The sequence below is a fragment of the Silurus meridionalis genome, chromosome 7 (assembly GCF_014805685.1).
Source record: "Silurus meridionalis isolate SWU-2019-XX chromosome 7, ASM1480568v1, whole genome shotgun sequence".
Classification (NCBI taxonomy): Eukaryota; Metazoa; Chordata; class Actinopteri; order Siluriformes; family Siluridae; genus Silurus; species Silurus meridionalis.
This window is the reverse complement of record NC_060890.1, coordinates 25259500-25281999: the sequence shown is the minus strand read 5'-3', so window position 1 is coordinate 25281999 and position 22500 is coordinate 25259500. Positions and strand designations below refer to the sequence as shown.

At 38.8% G+C, this 22500-nt stretch overlaps 2 protein-coding genes across 11 annotated transcripts in view; both read right to left on the bottom strand.

The window, feature by feature from the left end:
• Positions 1-9542, bottom strand: part of afap1 (actin filament associated protein 1) — a 76673-nt gene extending 67131 nt beyond the window's left edge. Inside the window, exon 1 of the mRNA XM_046853431.1 lies at positions 9394-9542. Coding sequence (XP_046709387.1) covers positions 9394-9415 — 22 coding nt within the window. The 5' untranslated portion in view covers positions 9416-9542. The remainder of the gene's footprint in view (positions 1-9393) is intronic.
• Positions 9543-11634: 2092 nt separating this feature from the next.
• The window catches only part of ablim2 (actin binding LIM protein family, member 2), a 79392-nt gene continuing 68526 nt past the window's right edge, over positions 11635-22500 (bottom strand). For all 10 annotated transcript variants that reach the window (XM_046853441.1, XM_046853442.1, XM_046853440.1 and 7 more), the window contains 5 exons: positions 22188-22246; positions 21746-21803; positions 21400-21407; positions 21187-21267; positions 11635-16536 (listed from right to left, as the gene is read on the bottom strand). In XM_046853441.1, the coding sequence (XP_046709397.1) occupies positions 16423-16536; positions 21187-21267; positions 21400-21407; positions 21746-21803; positions 22188-22246 (320 nt within the window). In that variant the 3' untranslated portion in view covers positions 11635-16422. The remainder of the gene's footprint in view (positions 16537-21186; positions 21268-21399; positions 21408-21745; positions 21804-22187; positions 22247-22500) is intronic.

Sequence of the window (22500 nt, the reverse complement as noted above, 5' to 3'; positions counted from 1 at the left end):
GGATGGTAGATTGGAATTTGGGATGTATGTTGGATTGGATGTTGGGAGGGATGGTAGATTGGAAGTATACTTAGATGTTGGATTGGGTGCTAAATCAGATGCTGGATTTGATGTTATATTGGATGCTAAATTGGATACTAGATTAAGTGCTTCATTGGATGTTGGATTGGATGCTAGATTGGATGTTGGATTAGTAATATTGTACACTTTAGGGCACTGATACTATCTGGTATTGTGAGATTGTACAAACCGAATTCCGGAAATGTTGGGATGTCTTTTTTATTTAAAGAAAAAAACATGGAGAACAGAAGTGTTTAAACTGAGAAGTTTTATACTTTTAAGCACAAAATGAGCTCATTTTAAATTTGATAGACTTGTCTGCTACAGGTCCCAAAAAAGTTGGCACGGAGACAACAAAGGGCTGAAAAAGCCAGAAACTAAAAATCCGAATGTAGCAGACATCAAATTAGAAATGAGCTCATTTTGTGCATAAAAGTGCAGATTTTCTCAGTTTAAACAGTTCTGTTATCTATGTTCTATTGTGAATTAAATATTCGTTGATGTGATTTGAAAGTCTTTTAGTTTTTATTTTATTCAAATGTAAAAAATCGTCCCAACATTTCCGGCATTGGGGTCGTAATTAACAAATAGAGAAAATAAATGTCAACTCTTGTTTGTGTCTCAGAAACAACAATCGGTTTTCTCCTTGGATTAAAAACACTGTACGTTTATATCCTCCTCCAGCAGGTTTTTTGTGAGGAAATATTGAGTGATGAAAAAAAGCCTAAAGAAAAAAAAACCCAGCAAGTTTTGAGCTGTGAGCTGTGCTGTCTGGCTTGCGTTTTCCTTCTTTAAATTTTTTTTTAATAAATATCAGTCATGACCTCTATGTTTGTGTGAGTTCGCCTTATGTGAACCAAATGTCTTTCTCTCTTTCACATTTTACCCTTTACAGTGTTCTGGGTAACAGCAGATGAACAGTGAGGCAGAAAAGTCCAGACAGAGTTCAGTGTCAACATCACACTCTGCTATTAGTTTTTTTAAGGACTGTTTACTTCATACTGTTTACAACTCTTATGTGCAATACTCTGTGAGACAGTAGACTACGCCTATGTGGAGGAATTTCTTAACACTAGTTTTTATTTCATCCTGCAGTGTCCATGTTTGTGCTGTTTTTGTTTTTATAGGTCTAAACAAACTTATATAAGTTATATGTTATATAGGTATACAGACGCTCCCCACTTTCACTTTACAAACTTTTACTTTACATGAATACAATGAATATTTTTAAGGTAATTATTTTTGTATACATTTTATTTTTTTTGTATTACTTAATACAAAATATTGTATACATCATTTCGATTTGTTTTAGTATTTTTTATTGTTTATTTGATATGTATTTATAGCTCTTACATCATTAGGAGATACGCGCAATCGATTACGAACACAGTAACAACATACGAACAAATTCATAATACGAAAGGTCGTAACTCGTTCGTAAGTTGGGGAGCGTCTGTATGTAGACTCACATAGGTTTATGCTTATATAAGTTAATAATACATTATATAAATTAATATATATCTTGTCCAAGACGGGTTTCACTAGGAACAGGCCTGAATAGTCCTTAAAAACGTTGGCTTCTATATCAGTGTAAAATCGCTACAGCTATGCATAAAGCATAAAAACGTTCACAAAGAAAAAGTACAATGCTTTCGATTTGAGAATAATGATGAGTTTTGACTGAATGTCAGGTGAATTAGTGCCCTAGTTCATAATGACACCTCAACACATGCATCATTATTAAATATGCTGGTGAGAGAACATTACTGTAAACTAAAAAACGTGATTTACGTTTATTTAGACGTTATTATCTTATTATTATTATTATCTTATACTTCTTTTTTTTTTGTTAGGAGTTTAAATCGCCAACTTTCACACGAAACGTTACAATACAATTTCGATTATTATAGAAACAACTGGATATTTGACAAAACTACTGAATTTGCCAAGATTTCTGATGTGGATATTTGTTGATACTACTGAATCTAATACAGTACCATGAGAGGATTACACAAAAAGAAAGAAAGCAATAAATGATGACACTACTGAATCTTAAACGATATGGTACGAGCGTTAAGATAACAATCTGACATTTGATGAAACATCTGAATCGAAAACAATACTACGATTCAGAAGGTATTAGATATTTGTGGATACAACTGAATCTAATCAAATTGTCTGAGAAGGCAACATTTTAGTGGCATAATACAACAATTTGCTTGTTCCTAAAACTTGCAATTTGGCAAAACTACTGAATTCTTCCGTGATATTTAAATTTCATACTAGAAATGTACAATTTTACGATCGTACAGATTTAAATATGATACGACACAATTGCAATTCTAAATGTGATACCCTGAATTTTATAAATATTGCTACTTTGGATTTGTTAGTAAGATGTTCAGGTTGTTGCTCGTTGCTCTTATTATCGTCTGGTGACTTGTGTTTATGCAGATTTAATGTCACGTACTAACTTCAATGTTGAGGAGATCATCTTTCTGAATAGGAATTCCTTATTTCAGGGGGTGTTATCCTCATTTTTTTTCTAGTTCAAGGCCAGAAACTTCCCCGCCCCCCTACGTCCCAGCTTCATCAACAAACCTAGAGTTTGTTTCTGATCAAACCACATAGTGTGCAGAGTAAAATCTCTGAGCAGGAGGTTGTTCGCAGATGTCCAGCAGAGAAGTCATGGTGGATATGATCTCGGAAAACTGATCTTTCTGACAGGCTTTTTTCATGTCGAACAGGATTAAATATCACGGCACCAGGAGTACTTTAGGACCCATCACAAGTGTAAAGTCCCAGCAGTGCGGCTGAATAAACACCATAGCCGAGGCGAGTACGAGCACGACGCCGCATACTATCACGGCCTTGTCTCAACCTGAACCACTGGAGATGGTGTGAGAACTTGTCCTGACGTCCTAATATCCTGCATCTGTCTTTCAGGCATGATGAATTACTTCTGATCGAATGTAAAAAAAAAAAAAAACAACACAGTGAAGCATTTTCAGATGATTTACGACGACATGGTTCTCTCCACAACCTGCTGCTGATCACTGTGGTACTTTTGAAAAGTATAAATAAAAAAATCATTATTCATTAAATTACATTTAGCAGAGTCTCAAATCAAGCATCTGCTATGACACACCAAATCCGGCAATTAAAACCGTCCGTGTGGAAACATAGCAAAAGTTACTTTTGGTGTCCTATTGATTTTGCGTAATTTTAAAATTTTACTTTTTATCTTCATGCTCTATGTTGAGTTTGGTTTCATTGATAAACATATATTTGTATAAAAATGTATATTTGTCCATGCCCACTTTGATTACAGTATTAAAAACTGGAAAAAATTATTAATTTAAGGTACATATAGAACAGATGGTTAGAAGGCCACAAAGGTGTTCTATAGCAGGAGATCTTCTACTCCATCCCATGGAAAGCAGATCTTTATGAAGCTCGCTCTTGCACAGGGGAATTGTTATGCTGTAACAGATTTGGGTCTAATAGTTCAAGCAAAGGGAAATTTCATGCTATAAGACGTGTCCCAAAATATTTAGCATTATTTAAAGCAGCAGTATGAAACTTTTGAGAGTGGAGATTTTAAAGTGGAGACCTCTCTGGTGGAAATATGTAATTGCAAGCAACAGTTATGTGACATTATTTATTTATTCACATTTTTGCTTTAAAGACGTAACATGAACAACCTCAGCAACCTACACCTCATACAATTCTCAGTTAAGCATGGTTACAATGCAGAATAAGATCATAGTATATTCTGAACAATCCTGCAGGCCTACAGAGATGTACCAGGGCTTAGGACTGTTTATAGCTCTGCCCACATGTCCTCCTTCCAATGTCTTTATATCTAGATAAAAAATATTCTTCAAGGTGTCATGTAATGATGGTTATTAATCCAGTATTAATAAAACAAACATTCAGGGCAATCTTGAATCTGCACACTCTTTTGGATGTTTATTATACCACAGTGGAAAAACTTCTGATCCTAAATCAAAGGTTCCTCTGAAAGATAAACCATTCTTTGTTACAGGAATCTTGTGTTTCTAGGACACACCTCTTCCAAATTCCCAACTGGCTATTGATCAAAGGCTCTCTTCTGGACCGAACTCTGTGTGCAAATATCTTATCTCTGTTTTTCCACAAGCAATCAGATCCCTGGGATAGGCCTGCACTTGGCCGGCCATGCCAGATTCCTCAAGATTAATTTGACCTGGTCAGGCTGAAGATTCATCATATCAGGTACCTCAGAGTGTTAATGAGTATCAGTACCTCAGTGTTTCAGTACCATAGTGTATTAGTACCTCAGTGTTTCATTACCACAGTGTATAAGTGTTTTAATGTGACAGAGTTTCAGTACCTCAGTGTTTCAGTACCTCAGTGTATAAGTGTGTTAATGTGACAGAGTTTCAGTACCTCAGTGTTTCAGTACCACAGTGTATAAGTGTTTTAATGTAACAGAGTTTCAGTCCCTCAGTGTTTCAGTACCACAGTGTATAAGTGTTTTAATGTGACAGAGTTTCAGTACCTCAGTGTTTCAGTACCTCAGTGTATAAGTGTGTTAATGTAACAGAGTTTCAGTACCTCAGTGTTTCAGTACCACAGTGTATAAGTGTGTTAATGTAACAGAGTTTCAGTCCTCAGTGTTTCAGTACCACAGTGTATAAGTGTTTTAATGTAACAGAGTTTCAGTCCCTCAGTGTTTCAGTACCACAGTGTATAAGTGTTTTAATGTGACAGAGTTTCAGTACCTCAGTGTTTCAGTACCTCAGTGTATTAGTGTGTTAATGTGACAGAGTTTTAGTACCTCAGTGTTTAATTACCACAGTGTATTAGTACCGCAATGTATTAGTACCACAGTGTTTTAGTGTGTTAATGTGACAGAGTTTTAGTACCTTAGTGTTTCAGTACCTCAGTGTATAAGTGTGTTAATGTGACAGAGTTTTATTACCTCAGTGTTTCAGTACCTCAGTGTATTAGTACCTCAGTGTTTCAGTACCTCAGTGTATGTGTGTTAATGTGACAGAGTTTCAGTCCCTCAGTGTTTCAGTACCACAGTGTATAAGTGTTTTAATGTAACAGAGTTTCAGTCCCTCAGTGTTTCAGTACCACAGTGTATAAGTGTTTTAATGTGACAGAGTTTCAGTACCTCAGTGTTTCAGTACCTCAGTGTATTAGTGTGTTAATGTGACAGAGTTTCAGTACCTCAGTGTTTAATTACCACAGTGTATTAGTACCGCAATGTATTAGTACCACAGTGTTTTAGTGTGTTAATGTGGTAAAGTTTCGGTACTTCAGTGTTTCCATACCACAGTGTTTACGTAATACAGAGTATTACTGTGTTAATCTGTCAGTGTTTTGGTATCTCAGTATGTTCATGTGTCAGTGTTTCAGTAATTTAGTGTTTGCGTGTTAATGTGTCAGTGTTTCAGTAATTTAGTGTTTGGGTGTTAATGCATCAGTGGTTCAGTAGCTCAGTGTTTGTGTGTTAATGTGTTAGTGTTTCAGTGGCTCAGTGTTTCAGTGTTATTGTGTCAGTGTTTCAGTAGCTCAGTGTTTCAGTGTGTTAATGGGGCAGTGTTTCAGTGGCTCAGTGTTTCAGTAGCTCAGTGTTTCAGTGTGTTAATGTGTCAGTGTTTCAGTGGCTCAGTGTTTCAGTTTGTTATTGTGTCAGTGTTTCAGTGGCTCAGTGTTTCGGTGTGTTATTGTGTCAGTGTTTCAGTGGCTCAGTGTATCAGTGTGTTATTGTGTCAGTGTTTCAGTAGATCAGTGTATCAGTGTGTCAGTGTTTCAGTGGCTCAGTGTATTAGTGTGTTATTGTGTCAGTGTTTCAGTAGATCAGTGTATCAGTGTGTTATTGTGTCAGTGTTTCAGTAGATCAGTGTATCAGTGTGTTAATGGGGCAGTGTTTCAGTGGCTCAGTGTTTCAGTGTGTTAATGGGGCAGTGTTTCAGTGGCTCAGTGTTTCAGTGTGTTATTGTGTCAGTGTTTTAGTGGCTCAGTGTTTCAGTGTGTTAATGTGTCAGTGTTTCAGTAGATCAGTGTATCAGTGTGTTAATGTGTCAGTGTTTCAGTGTTAATGTTTCAGTGTTTCAGTTGCTCAGTGTTTCAGTGTTAATGTGTCAGTGTTTCAGTGGCTCAGTGTTTCAGTGTGTTAATGTGTCAGTGTTTCAGTAGCTCAGTGTTTCAGTGTGTTAATGTGTCAGTGTTTCAGTAGATCAGTGTATCAGTGTGTTAATGTGTCAGTGTTTCAGTAGCTCAGTGTTTGTGTGTTAATGTGTCAGTGTTTCAGTAGATCAGTGTTTGTGTGTTAATGTGTCAGTGTTTCAGTAGATCAGTGTTTGTGTTAATGTGTCAGTGTTTCAGTGGCTCAGTGTTTGTGTGTTAATGTGTCCGTGTTTCAGTAGATCAGTGTTTGTGTGTTAATGTGTCAGTGTTTTAGTAGATCAGTGTTTGTGTGTTATTGTGTCAGTGTTTCAGTGGCTCAGTGTTTCAGTGTGTTATGTGTCAGTGTTTCAGTAGCTCAGTGTTTCAGTAGCTCAGTGTGTTCATGTGTCAGTGTTTCAGTAGCTCAGTGTTTGTGTGTTAATGTGTCAGTGTTTCAGTGGCTCAGTGTATCAGTGTGTTAATGTGTCAGTGTTTCAGTAGCTCAGTGTTTCAGTAGCTCAGTGTGTTCATGTGTCAGTGTTTCAGTAGCTCAGTGTGTTCATGTGTCAGTGTTTCAGTAGCTCAGTGTTTGTGTGTTAATGTGTCAGTGTTTCAGTGGCTCAGTGTATCAGTGTGTTAATGTGTCAGTGTTTTAGTAGCTCAGTGTATCAGTGTGTTATGTTTTAGTGTTTCAGTAGCTCAGTGTTTCAGTAGCTCAGTGTGTTCATGTGTCAGTGTTTCAGTGGCTCAGTGTTTCAGTGTGTTATGTGTCAGTGTTTCAGTAGCTCAGTGTTTCAGTGTGTTATGTGTCAGTGTTTCAGTGGCTCAGTGTTTCAGTGTGTTATGTGTCAGTGTTTCAGTGGCTCAGTGTTTCAGTGTGTTATGTGTCAGTGTTTCAGTAGCTCAGTGTTTCAGTGTGTTATGTGTCAGTGTTTCAGTGGCTCAGTGTTTCAGTGTGTTATGTGTCAGTGTTTCAGTAGCTCAGTGTTTCAGTGTGTTATGTGTCAGTGTTTCAGTAGCTCAGTGTTTCAGTGTGTTATGTGTCAGTGTTTCAGTAGCTCAGTGTTTCAGTAGCTCAGTGTGTTCATGTGTCAGTGTTTTAGTAGCTCAGTGTTTCAGTGTGTTATGTGTCAGTGTTTCAGTAGCTCAGTGTGTTCATGTGTCAGTGTTTCAGTGGCTCAGTGTTTGTGTGTTAATGTGTCAGTGTTTCAGTGGCTCAGTGTATCAGTGAGTTAATGTGTCAGTGTTTTAGTAGCTCAGTGTATCAGTGTGTTATGTGTCAGTGTTTCAGTAGCTCAGTGTTTCAGTAGCTCAGTGTGTTCATGTGTCAGTGTTTTAGTAGCTCAGTGTTTCAGTGTGTTATGTGTCAGTGTTTCAGTAGCTCAGTGTGTTCATGTGTCAGTGTTTCAGTACCTCAGTGTTTGTGTGTTAATGTGTCAGTGTTTCAGTACCTCAGTGTATCAGTGTGTTATGTGTCAGTGTTTCAGTACCTCAGTGTTTGTGTGTTAATGTGTCAGTGTTTCAGTACCTCAGTGTATCAGTGTTATGTGTCAGTGTTTCAGTGGCTCAGTGTTTGTGTGTTAATGTGTCAGTGTTTCAGTAGCTCAGTGTTTGTGTGTTAATGTGTCAGTGTTTCAGTACCTCAGTGTATCAGTGTGTTATGTGTCAGTGTTTCAGTACCTCAGTGTTTGTGTGTTAATGTGTCAGTGTTTCAGTACCTCAGTGTATCAGTGTGTTATGTGTCAGTGTTTCAGTACCTCAGTGTTTGTGTGTTAATGTGTCAGTGTTTCAGTACCTCAGTGTATCAGTGTGTTATGTGTCAGTGTTTCAGTACCTCAGTGTTTGTGTGTTAATGTGTCAGTGTTTCAGTAGCTCAGTGTATCAGTGTGATATGTGTCAGTGTTTCAGTACCTCAGTGTTTGTGTGTTAATGTGTCAGTGTTTCAGTAGCTCAGTGTATCAGTGTGATATGTGTCAGTGTTTCAGTAGCTCAGTGTATCAGTACACTAATGTGTCAGGGTATAAATACCCCAGTGTCTCTGTACCTGAGCGTTTCAGAACTTCAGTATTTAAGTAACTCTGTATACTGTATTAGTATTTCAGTATGTCTATTTCAGTGCCTTTGTCTCCTATGTCAATTCCTCAGAGCCTGAAATTGCTCAGTAATCCAGCAAACAGGAAGACACTGAGGGTGTGTCTCAGGTCAATTGTTTAGTAGAGAAAGCAGTGGATTAAATTAGACCTGAAGAACATCCTCAATGAGATCCAAGACGTGCTCAAACACACAAACACATACACACACACACAGAATCACACAAATTAAACCATTCAGTGTATAAATTAGCATTGTAGCATTGCCTTCAGTTGAAAAAGAAAGCTACTTAAATCTTCTAAACTCCACTTAAATCATAATCACAATAATAATCACTGTCTCATGTCCATTGTATTTGATCAATTGAATTTCTTCCACATCATTTAGTCAACGCTTCCTCTCTCCTTCCCTCCCTCCGTTCCTCCCTTCTTCTATCTGCCTTTGTGGCATGTCCCTTCCTGGTCCCCAGCTCCCTCCCCCAAACCCATATGGGATCATCTCCATTCTGAATGGGGTCTGCCAGCTGATACCACACAAGCCACATCCCAAATAAATAAATAAATAGATAGATAGATAGATAGATAGATAGATAGATAGATAGATAGATAGATAGATAGATAGATAGACAGACAGACAGACAGACAGACCATGTACAGGTAGACTACTAATGCACAATTGTTTAGCTTATTACTATTTAGAACACACACACACACACACACACACACACACACACACACACACATATATATAAACACATCCAATGTCCAACACCCCCCGCGCGCGCTCGTGTGACCAAGCGAGCTCTCGCGCACGCGCCTCGCTGGACTATCCTGACCCTCTGTGTCTCTTTGTGCTCGTGTCCGCCTCAGATCCGAACAGAACTGAACCGGAACTGTACAGCTCACCAAATGACCCATGAGAGTTCACTGTGAGGGCCACAGGAGGGCTTTCATACAGTCTGATCCAACAACCGGGAGACAAAGGAAGGAAAATCCCCCTGTCCCAAGTGTACAGATAACTAACCTCACTCACCGAGTTACCGGCAAAACATCCACAAGGAGGAAGAAGTTCCGGCCTCACCTTTACCGCTGTGTCCCGTCATTATGTGCTTTTATTCCGGGAATTAAAACCCGGAGGTGATGAGAAGAAACACAGCTCCTGCTCCGTCTCCAGATCCGTTCTTACTGTCCGCTCACTTCCACACTCACACCGGGACAGCGGCCCACCTCCAGCTGTCACACACCCCACAGACTGGCACCTACAGCAACCAATCAGAACCCGCTGTGCGAGTCCGGCTGACCAATAGCAGAGAGGCAGAGGAGGGCTCTATTGTATTTCAGACGATTTCTATAATTACTGTACTGAAATCTTATCTATCTATCTATCTATCTATCTATCTATCTATCTATCTATCTATCTATCATGTCTATCTATCTATCTATCTATTATGTCTGTCTCTCTGTCTGTCTGTCTTTACAGAATTTAACAGTGAAGGTGAATGGTGTGTATTTATCCCTGATGAGCAGCCGTGGCGACTGTGGCAAGGAAAAACTCCCTTAGATGTTATGAGGAAGAATCCTTGAGGGGAACCAGACTCAAAAGGGGAACCCATCCTCATTTGGGTGACATCAAGAGTGTGATTATGCAATACAGCATCTTTTAAACAATACAGAACACTGGAGAGTGAGAACTAACATGAGCACTGGAGTGTGTGATTATGAGTGATGTTCTTTCTACAGTCTTATACAGTCAGATGAAGTTGTGGAACCAGGAGCTACTAAGCAACTCATAAAATAGCTCAACATTTGCGATCATTATAAATCCAACACCAGCTTTTCCATGCCTTTAAACAATTAAGAAGGTCCAATGTCCTAACTCCTCATGAGGGGGGAACCAAATGGCGCTGGAGCAACCTCAGGATGCCTCGGGATGGGGAGAGAAAGAGAAGCAGTGGAGAGGAATTAGCGTAGCTGCTGTTCATGATATTAACAGCACAAGTTGATAATGTGCATGTGATCAGATGTTCTGGAGCACAAGGTTATGATGTGATGTGTGTTATGTGTAGGCTTTGCTAAAAAGATATGTTTTTAATCTGCACTTAAACTGGGAGAGTGTGTCTGAGCCCCGAACACTGTCAGGAAGACTATTCCAGAGTTTAGGAGCTAAATGTGAAAATGATCTACCACCTTTAGTAGACTTTGCTATTCTAGGAACTACTAGAAGTTCAGAGTTTTGAGATCTCAGGGAGCGTGACGGATTGTAGCATGTTAAAAGACTGGAGAGATACATGGGAGCCAAACCATTTAGTGCTTTATAAGTGAGTAGAAGTAGTTTGAAGTCTATTCGAAACTTAACAGGAAGCCAATGTAGGGACGATAAGATTGGGGTTATGTGGTCATATTTTTCTCGACCTTGTAAGAACTCTTGCTGACGCATTCTGAACTAACTGAAACTTGTTTATTAATGATGCAGGACATCCATTTACATTTACATTTGCGGCATTTAGCAGACGCCCTTATCCAGAGCGACGTACAATCACCTAGTAATGCATTACAATAGTCTATTCTGGAGGTCATGAACGCATGGACAAGCTTCTCTGCATCAGATATAGACATCATGTTTCTTAGTTTAGAAATATTTCTAAGGTGGAAGAAGCTGTTTTTGTAACTTGGTTGATATGATTTTTGAAAGACAAGTTGCTCTAAAATAACTCCCAGGTCTTTTACTGTTGAACTAGTAGTTACAGAACATCCGTCTAAATGCAGGTTGAGATGCTGGAGCTTCTGTATACTAGTTTTTGGGCCAATGAGCAAAATCTCCATCTTATCAGAATTTAAAAGTAGAAGGTTATGGATCATGCAGTCTTTTAATTCTTTAACACACTCAGTTATTCGAGCTAATTGAGCGTATCGCCTGGTTTTTATGAAATATATAGCTGGGTATCATCAGCGTAACAGTGGAAGCTAATTTCATGCCTTCTAATAATATTTCCTAAGGGAAGCAGGTATATTGTGAAAAGCAGGGGTCCTAGAACTGAACCTTGTGGCATGCCATAATTTACTTGCATTAATCTGGATAGCTCTCCATTTAAGTCTACAAAATGGTAACGATCAGACAGGTAGGATTTAAACCAGCTTAATGCCTGTCCCTGAATGCCGATGTAATTTTGTAGGAGATCTAGGAGAAGATCATGATCTATGAATGCAGCACTAAGATCTAGCAAAAGTAGTCTGTCTGTCTGTGTCTCTCTCTCTCTCTCTCTCTCTCTAGTCCAGAAATAATTAATAAATCCATCCATCTGTAGTAAATCACTGCATATAATCCAGCTGTATGACATGTTTATTGAAAGACAAACATTTTTTCTTTTGCAAAGCAAACAAAGAAAAAAAAAGAACACTATTGTATTACAGTTTTTCTCCGTTGCTTTTGGAGCATTGCATGATTCATCTTTAAAGTTTTGTAAATCAGTGAGTGAATTTCTCAAAACAATTTGTACAAACAGCACAATACAATGGATTTCACAAACTCTTTAGTTCATCTCTCAAAAGATCTAGTTGACTATTGGTTGATCTGATGCCGTCAACTCGCCTTCATTAGTGACATTCAGGGTTCATCTGCACAATTCATCAATCCAAGACACATTTACAAAAAAAAAAAATCGGAATTTGTTGAAAGCGACGAGAAACTGCTTTTACGATGAGCACGAGCGACTAAACGACGTGGAGGGTGAACGAGTAGTTTTGAGAATTTCTTTTCTGATCTGAGAAACGCTCTAAAGCAACTGAGAAAAACTGAAAACCTTTATATGTCTCACACTGCTGCACAGCCACAAGCACAACAAAATCACAGCATTGGCTTAAAGATGTATTCGTGGTTATGCATATGTTAGTTTATTTCAAAAACACACAAACTGTTCGATTGGCAACTGAGTGTCAGGAGCTTTTGGGTTACATTTGCTGTGTATAACAACACAAAGACATGTTTATAAACCACAAGAGAACAAAAAGGGAGAAAACTGTAAATGAAAAACATGAACACGATCTGCAGAATCTCCACCAGTCCAAAAACTATGAATCATAATCAGTAATGTGGCTCTTCTGCTTTCATAGATTCTGTTTATTCTGGGTTACGAGCCAATGTTTTACACTCACGCAGTCTAAAGAAGAAGAAAAAGAGATGCTGAATGCATCCGTGCGAGGTTGACAGTGAAATGAACAGCAAAGAAAATCTGAAAAACGCCTGACTCCTGCAAAGTGGGCGGAGCTACAAGCTGAGTTCCTGATTTTTGACTTTTTCAATGTATTAACAGGAGGAAATAGACAGAGAAGCAAACCACACATCCGTATTGGACTTTCCCAGCATGATCTGACTCTTTCACTCTCTCTCTCACACACACACACACACACACACACACACACGAAAGCAGCTGTTTCAATAAAGCAAACTTTCCATGCAACCCCAACCCATTAGGAAACCCTTCCTGCACACATTTAGTCACAAAAAAAACAAAAAAAGGTGAAACCAGTATAATATATTTTGCTCAACATGAACACAAACTATTGATAATGTAGGAAACAGCAGACGTTTGTACACAATCCATTAAACGAATATACAGAAGCATTCGCAATTTGATCAAAGCAACGAAAAATTGCTTTTATGATGCACACAAGTGACTGAATTATGCGGAGGACGAATGAGTGGTGTTGAGAATTGTATATATATATATCATAAATATATATAGTAATAAATATATATGATTTAATGGGACAGTCTGCAATATTCAAAAACCTCTGCTGCTTGGCACAAGTTTCCTTTGAGGAAAAAGAAGTCGGGCTGAAAAGAACTAGTTTGAATGATGGGTGATCATAAAAAAAAAAAAAAAAAAATAATAATAATAATAATAATAATAATAATAATAATAATAATAATTTTTGAGAGTCAGGTGTTTCTTTTGTTTCTATGGAACAAACTCGATAAAAGCCGAAAACACACTTTGGGACAGTGAACGAGTAGAAGAAAGTTTTGGAGTCCAAATGTGAAATTTTTTGTCTCTAACAGAAGAACTTGTGTGAGATGGAGAACAGAAGAGAAGATGTGATCAGACTCCCTCACCCCCACACTCACACATGGAGGTGGAAGATTAATGATTTGGGAATGTTTTGAAACAGAGAAGATTCCGGAAAGTGGAAGGAATCCTGAACCAACACGGCTCCCATTCCACACTTTAACACCATGCAGTTCTGTCTGGACTGAAAGCGTCTCACTGAACTGCTTTTATTTAGAGATCAGACAGACGTCTGGAGTGATATTTATCATGAACGTCCAGCCCAGTCACCGCACCTCAATCCTACTCAACTGCTCTGGGATCAACTGCATCACAAGAAAGAAATCTCCAACCAGATCTTTAGAGAGTTTTACAAGAGTTTCAGCTGAACGTTTGGAGAAATGAAGTGTCCGGATACTGGGTGTGTGGAAAGATGTTCTTCATGCTGAAGGAGGATTTTTCACTCAGTACATTTATAGATTTGTTTGTTGATCTTTATACGTCACATTACCGTGTTTGTTGTATAAAAACACATGCTTTTGTCTCTCAAAAACCAAAGAAAGCCTCTGTTTCTCCACACTTTTCACAGGCAGTTTTAAAGATTTGAATTGTCTCACAATGACATTACAAGCCTTAAAAAAGAATAATAAAAAATTCTACATAAAGTACAGGCCATGATGGTCTTTCTGGAGATTTAATGAACCGAGCTACAGATTTTGACGTTCATTTCGACACAATAACACTCATGCAGATGCAACGTTACAATTTCTGGAACAATGATCAAAGTGCGTATTCCTTATTTCACACAACCACACACACACAACCACACACACACACACACACACACACACACACACCCAGCCATGATTAAGGCTTTTTTTTGTTAATTACGAATGAATGTAAAGCAAAACCAAACCAGCCGTGTACAACAGAATGCAGTCGGATTATATTGATTGAATATATATATATATATATATAAACTAATTTATTTCAAAGAGGCTACAGAGTGCATTTGAGAATATGAACTATACGGCCAAAAGTTTGTGGACACGAGACCATAAGATTGATATGTGCTTCTTTTTTAAAAAGGAAACCGTATTCCACATTTGGGCCCCATTTGCTGTTATAAGAAGCACCAATTATTTGGGAAGATGTTTTTTGTGATTTTGTGGGGGTTCATTCAGCCACAAGGGTGTTACTAAAGTCAGGTGCTGATGAAGGAAAATTGAGGTGAGGAGGCCTGGGGTGCGGTCAGTGTTCACCTTCATTAAATAATGTTGGAGATGTATAGCAGGAGATCTTTCACTCCATCCCATTAAAGCATATAGTCATGGAGAAGGCTTTGTGCACAAGTGTCACACTGGAACAGGTTTTGGGTCTCCTAGTGCAAGTGGAGAAAAAATGTCATGCTCCTGCATCCAAAAACTTTTAATCTTATAATAAAGTGTGTGTCTTCCGACTTTGAGTGGAAACAGTTTTATAAAGAACCGCAAATAGCTGGAAAATTGATGTGTCCCAATACTTTTGGCCATGTAGTGTGTGTTTAAAAAAATATATATATATATATATCTTGGCTGTGAAACATTACCACTGTGATCCAGATCAGAGTTCAGAGTTTTCATATAAGCAGCAGCTGTTGAAAAGTAATGGCACCCTGTAAAAGGGCCGTTTGCGTGTGTAGATTTTATGCAGGCTGCACGTCACCATCACGTCTTGTTTATTTAGTTCCCTGTGAGCATTTTTCTTCGTTTTCTAAGATTTCTACATTTAGATTTCCGAATTCTAGAGGATTGGGGCCGAGTTTAAACAAAATGTAATGTAGAAAAAAAAGATAGGTATATTAAAAAAATACGTTAAATATAAACCCTATGAGTAAAGTGGGTCTGCGAATGTTGCGTTCATTCGTTTTTTGGTTTGTTTGTTTCGAAAAATAAAAAAACAAGGCATTAAATAATTGTTTAAACCATTTTTTTGCCCAAAATGTTGTCTTGTAGACAATGAAGACGTTTGAGTTCTTTGGCTGTGTGGAAATCTGGATGTAAAAGAACCGATCAACCGTCAGCACAGAATCCATCCGTGGCTTCATCTGACATTCTGGTTTCACTCTAAAGTTCATATGGATCACTAGGTGCTTTTTAAATGCATAGACAGAGGAAGAGGAAATGGGAAACCGTCTGGACATAAGATCGGATGTTAGATCGGATGTTAGATCGTGATGATCTCAAAACAAAAATTCCCTTGTACTTCCAGGTTACGATTGGATGCTTGATTGGATGTTGGATTTGGAATATTGTAAACTTTAGGGCATTGATCGTGTCTTAAGTTGTGAGATTTGAATCATATATACATTCTATTTGATTGAACAAAAAGAAAATAATTGAGTCATTTTTCTTTTTTCCTTCCTCAGCTTTTGATATTAAATTAAAATAAGGAACGAAGGTGTCGCAATTGACGTTTTTCGTCTTTCAATGAACCAATAAACGAATAAATGCAACATGCACGGACCTTTTTCCCAACGTTATTCGTTTTTTCAGGTTGCTAAAGAAAATCCACAATGACTGGATAAAAAAATGGGCATGAAGGGCTTTCTGAAACACACACACACACACACACACACACACACACACACACACACAAACACACCCACGAAATCCATACAGTGTGTAAATACCTCACATGTAGATCCTTATTGCAGTTATGTGAAAGGTTTTGCGAGAGCAGGAGAGGCGTACTCGCACCGTACATCCTCTTCCTTCTTCATCAGAACATATATAATGTTATGCATTTGCACAGAAAGCTATCGGCATGAGACGGCCTACAGAACACACTCCACCTTCACTCCCTCAACGTTATGACAGCAGGCACGGAGAATGGAAGTGTATATATGTATGTGTATATATGTATATATTTATATACGTATTTTCACACTTTCTCATATCTCTGGCTATATATATTATATATAATGAGGAGAAGTTCCTCGTTTAGTTTCTCCCTCAGTTTAATCAGGGGTGTCATAGTGGTGATGGTGTCCATGGTGTCCATGGTGTCGCTGACGATGATGTTGGTTAGAACAGGCGAGCTTTTTTCTTCAGATCGTTTCTCTTCCACAGAGCCAAACGGTCGAACTGGGCGATGGTCATCCCAAACACCTGGAAGAACTCCTCTGGAGACAGGTGTCTCTGAAAAACAAAAAAAGCAAAAAAAAGGGGTGTGGCCTGTTTAACAAATCAATTAAATAATTCAAATTGTACAGAAAAAAAAAGTCAATTTGGGATTCCAGTGTGGCTCGATGATGTCTTTGGCTTACAGAGAAAGAAAGTCACCAATCGAGTAGAGGAAGCGACGTGAGCGGAGAAACAGCAGCACGACCGACACGCAGGTCCATTGAGACGTTCTAAAACGTGAAAATCGATTCATGTGTCTTAACACGCCGTCTTATCGCTTTTCTCCTTAGGCATTTTAAAATGTCCCTGGTTCATATCCAGCTTCCAAAAGAGCTCGTCAAAGATCTGATCCTGTGAGCAGATCATTCATCTTGAAGCATCTGATTGGAGGGAATTTCACCCTAAATATCCCCAGATGTGAACAGTAAGGAAGTAAATTCACTCCTGTACTTATGTAGCTTTTTCACCTGTCTGTCTTTTTCTGAGGTATTTCTGCTCCACTTTTCAAACTTTACTACATTTAAAAGTCAAATATTTGACTTTTTACTCGACTACATTTTGCGAAATCAGTCGTTCTTTTTTATTTATGAGGGGAAAAAATTTAAAAAACGAGTCACCAATCAGGATCGAGCGCACGCTCTGTTTTACACGTGTTCTGATCGGCGCTCGGTGCATCTACTGATCACCAACATACAGTTCAGCATCAGTTCAACATCAAGCAGAACATTTAGAGAGGAATAAATGATGAAGAAACTCCAGACTCGAACTCACCACCACACCGTGGGATTATTTGTGGGATTTTTTTTAAGTCGTTAATAGAAATCAATCATTAATATCATTCTTTTAATAGATCAGTGTGCTGAGAGTCACATTCGAGTCTTTACACATAAACTGAGGTGATTAAGTAAAGAATCTTGTGATAAAAATGATAATAGGAACATTATATTATAATAAATCAGTACTTTGGATACTTAAGTACATTTGAAGGCAAAAAACTTTTGTACTTTTACTCAAGTAAAAGTTTAAAGGGACACTTTTATGTGACTGGAGTCACATTTTATCTGTATTTTAACTCAAGTACATGGTTTGTGTATCACCACTGCCTGGATGCCATTGTGGAACTGATGACATGGTGGACTTTGATGACGCTGACAGCAGTCTGTCCACACGGCCTTGTACATGTGTGTGTGTGTGTGTGTGTGTGTGTGTGTGTGTGTGTGTGTGTGTGTGTGTGTGTGTGTGGTTTTATAGCTCGATGTCGCCATTACCAATGACATTTGTCTGGTCCACACAGAGGAAAATACATTCTTTTCTATTTAAATCATGAGGCCCACAAAATTGTTATTTAACTACAGTAATGCACAAGATGGTCACACCAACATGTGTGTGTGTGTGAGGAAGTGTAGAACCCTGAGGGTGAACACGTCAGGGTTACAGGATGTGAACTGAATTCGAGGCATCACTTCAGAGTTCGTTAGCTTGGTCCAGGCCGCAGGAGGTGGAATAATAAATGCGTGTGGCTTTTACGGAGCTCTAGAAAAACGAAACCCGCTGAAATCACAAGACTTTCGTCATTCTCATCGGGGTGTCGGCAGCATTTTCTCCAGAGGGGCTGACGAAATCCTCTTTCATAAGAAAAACAAACTGACCAAACTCCTTTACTAACCACATTGTAAATACACACACACACACACACACACACACTGACTGTTTAACACTAAACACACACACACACCAATAACCTGGAGAGATTATGAGTCGCTCCTGATAGTTGGTATCCTAATGACCACACTGTTGCAACATCAGCGTCGGAGGGTCATAGGTTCAAATCCCAGCACCACCAAGCTGGGCTTTGACTCGTGGCCCTTAACCCTCTATTGCGCAGCTATAACTAAAACAGCTGAGTCACTATGGATATGGATATCCGAGCATCTTCTCTTGATCCGTTCCCGAGTTTCGCGTTATGACTTTGGTAAGTGTACTTGTGCTACTCTTCAGGGTTTTTGAGAAAACATCATGAAATTTCATGAGTGACTGAGAAGTTGGATGTCTAGCAGAACCCACACCTTTCAAGAATAAACACGGATGTACGTGCGGTTTGTGTTTGAACCCCATGGAATGTGTTATTACAGCTCGTAAAGCTTATTCGAAGGTGGTTGGAATAACACACGTTTACGGCTTTTACGGTGTTTGGTTGAGGCCCCCGACCCAAACCAACTAACAATTATCTTATGTATCAACCCTGAGCAAGGATTTGCTTGAGCTTAGTGCTGCAGGGACGTGATCTCACAACCTTCACAACAGCTATTACGATGCAGCGAGATCAGATTTTTATTCAATTCAACACAATGCGATTCAATGGATAAAATATGATGCTCTGAGATTCAAAATGAAACAGATGGTTGACTTCTATTACTTTGCATCAGACAGACAGCAAATCTAAATTTGACTTAAGTGCCTGCCGACTTCTAACGCAGCTCTACCTCTGCCATGTCAATCCAATTCTATGTGACTCTCAGGACACGTCTCAGTCTCCGTAGCGCTGTGATACGTGATGTTCACGTAGCAGCAGTGAGGAGAAATCGATCTACATATCACATATTGGTCACATATTATTGCTCACATTCTAAATATAAAATGTAAAGCACATCTACTGATAATGATATATACAGTATGTAACGCACGTCGTGTTACACGCTAGCTTCAATGTTCTTGAGCCGTGCTCGTCGTGGGTTCTTAGCCTTGTCCTGTCGATCGGTTTATCACCACTGCAGTCAGGACACTGATGAGGAGCTCAGGAGATCACAACACTTGGTTTTATTGAACATGGGGAGGTGAAACTCGTACATCAGCCACAGCGGATTGAACGGCGCATCTCATCTTTCTCTCTCTTTACCATTTCAAATCGTTCTGCTTTTGTGGTATTATCTCCAGATCTTATTTAAAGTTGGAGCACATTATTTATAATATTCAGTTTCACTCTCCACATATATTTAAATCACTTTTATACCGATGCTAAAATGTTAAAACGATGCATCACCATACAAATGCTGACTTGTATCCGATGCTCATTTTTTAAAATCTATAGACTAAATCTAGACTCTCTAGTCGAATTCTTGAAAGCGTAATAAAAGGTCCTTGGTGAGACCAGAGATGAAAACATCAACAACGGCAAGAACAAATTAGCAAAATCCTCAAAGAAGCAAAGAGGGTGGAGGAACATCTTATGAGGAATGACATCTGTAGCAGGAAGCAGAAGGACTACAGGGTTCTACCAGAAAAGCTGTCAGCTGAGAAACCTCAAGATCTTCCACTCCAAACCATGTAAACCATATCTCCATGGAGCTGGCGTTGTGCCCCAGAACGGGTTTAGGTCTCCTAGTTCAGGTGAAGTAATAATTTCATGCTTCATCCAAACACATCCTATACAATTGTGTGCCTCCAATTTTGTGGTAACAGTTTGAAGAAGAATCGCATACGACTGGAGAAGGCGGGTGTCTCAATCCTTTTTTTCATCATAAACAGATGTAACGTGATTATGAGATCGGGTCTGAAGTAAGGACGAGACCAAGTAATAAATCGTGACAGTATGATGACTCAGGGTTTCTTGGACGGTTGAGGCTTTGCGTCGCGTGTCTCTGGATGCTAAAATATGATCTCTGAGCAGAACCAATCAAATATTTTATGGCTGTTATTATACTGTGCTTTGAATGATGGTGCGCTTTCAAAACAAGGAGGGCAATTTCTTCAAATCGGGTTTGTCCCAGAAGTATGTTCTAGCAAGGCGACGATATCAGACCATTAGCAGAGATACTTCAACCAATAGCAGTTTGCCTGTGTGGAAGGGGCGGAGCTAAAGGTGGCCACCCTAAATAAGTCTTGGTACTTGTCACATGCAGCACTGAGGGTTAAGGGCCTTGCTCAAGGGCGCCAAAAGTGGCAACTTGGTGACACTGGATCTTGAAACCCTGATCTTCTGATCAGTAACCCAGAGCCTTAACCACTGAACTGCCACTGTCCTCCGATCGGGTTCCGAACCCTTGTCATCGTTACTACCATCCATTATACAAAACTACACGTTTTCAAGCGAACACTTTTTTGCGTGGACATGGTTAGTGTTCACTTTCTTCTCCAGCGCATCTTAAAGACTTTCACTGTGGTTAAAGTCAGGACTCAGTGGTGGCCAGTTCCTGTGTGGTGATGATGCACCCTGAGCATGTAACTCTTGTTCCTTGACATTGTGATTCTGAAATATGTTTGTGAGAAGAAAAAGATTTATTGATGAGATAAATGGCTCATCCAGGACATTCAGCAGATTTTGGTTTATTGCTGTATAATGTTGCTGAGTCGAGACCTGACTAACTAAAACCACCCCGGATCATAACACTGTCTCCAGAAGCTTATAGGGATTCAATTATGAATTTTAAATGTATATTTACAATGCCATGATAAATGCGTACCATCAAGGCAAAGGATTCAAAATGTTAGTGTGGGACTGGTTTTGGCCACACGATGTTTATAAAATACAGATTTCTTCACCACAACTGAGTGTGCTTTCTTTGCCCCATATATTGACAAGGTCACCCTTCTCCTCGCTATCACGAAAAACAGGAAGTGATGTAATGTAAATGTAAATGGGAAGCTCTTGTGTTCCTTTAACAGTACCTCCAGCCTGGTGCGGTCCACATCACGTGGTAGCTTCACTCTGACTCTGTGTGCCACAGCCAGCATGTCGTACGGGTACACCTGCAAACACACACACACACACACACACACACACACACACACACACACACACACACACACACAGTTCAGTAACACTTATCTCAACACTTTGTTTTGACATAAATCTAATGCTACAATGCGAATCAAACTCACCTTATACTCTGAAGAACAGACATGAGGGAAAGAGAACGAGATCGAAACACACACACACACACACACACACACACACACACACACACACACACACACACACACACATAGATTTTAGTTTTCCCTCCAAACAACCCTCAAAATCATGTTAACATGAAACATTTAAAATTATTTATTTATTTATTTATTTATTTATTTATTTATATTTTGTATTATATTTCGGAAAAAAAAAAAAAAAGTTTAATTTACAAAATACAAATTATAGTTTATATTATTATATGATTATATATATGAGTAGCTTAATATATATATATATATATATATATATACTGTATATATAATACTCTACCTCTCATTGCCCCCCAGGTGGAGTGATGGTCATCCTCTCCCAGATCAAGATCAGCAGCCTACAAAAAAAAAAAAAACACACAACAGATAAAAAAAAGCGATTGAAAGCGAAATGTCCGTTCTGGTCCGGTAACCCAGTGTGTAGAAGTAAAGCCCCTAAACCCATCCCCTAAAACTTCCTCTTCAATTTCCTGAATTAAAACATCACAACAACAGCAACAAGCAACATACAGTGTCTTAGCTACTAAACAACACTATGAGACACGACTTGAAAGAGGACAGCAGGTGCCAATACTTTTGCCAGATAAATAGCTCAATCGTGTTTGTGTTTTAACACTGAAAACCGTGAAAACACACACACACACACACACGTGTGTGTGTGTGTGTGTGTGTGTGTGTGTGTGTGTGTGTGTGAGGATCTATGAGAGAAGTGTGTCGTTTACCTTGTAAATACCGTTATGACCGTAGCCTGGGAGTGAAGCAGATTTGTTGTAGTGGAAATCTGGAACAGATACAAGAACGTAGTGTTTAAGATCAAACCTCACAATCTGGGGAATAAACAATCAGCCATTAATGTAGCTGAATTCTGGGAAAATTTGTATTTAAACAAAATTTTCATTACATAAAGAGAAAAAATATATTATTTCCGCTGTAAACAGTTTAATAAAGTGCTTTATTTTATACATGATTTACACAGCTTCTGACTTTTCCACCCATGTGTGGTCCTTCTCTACTACAATCACTACAAAGCTGGAG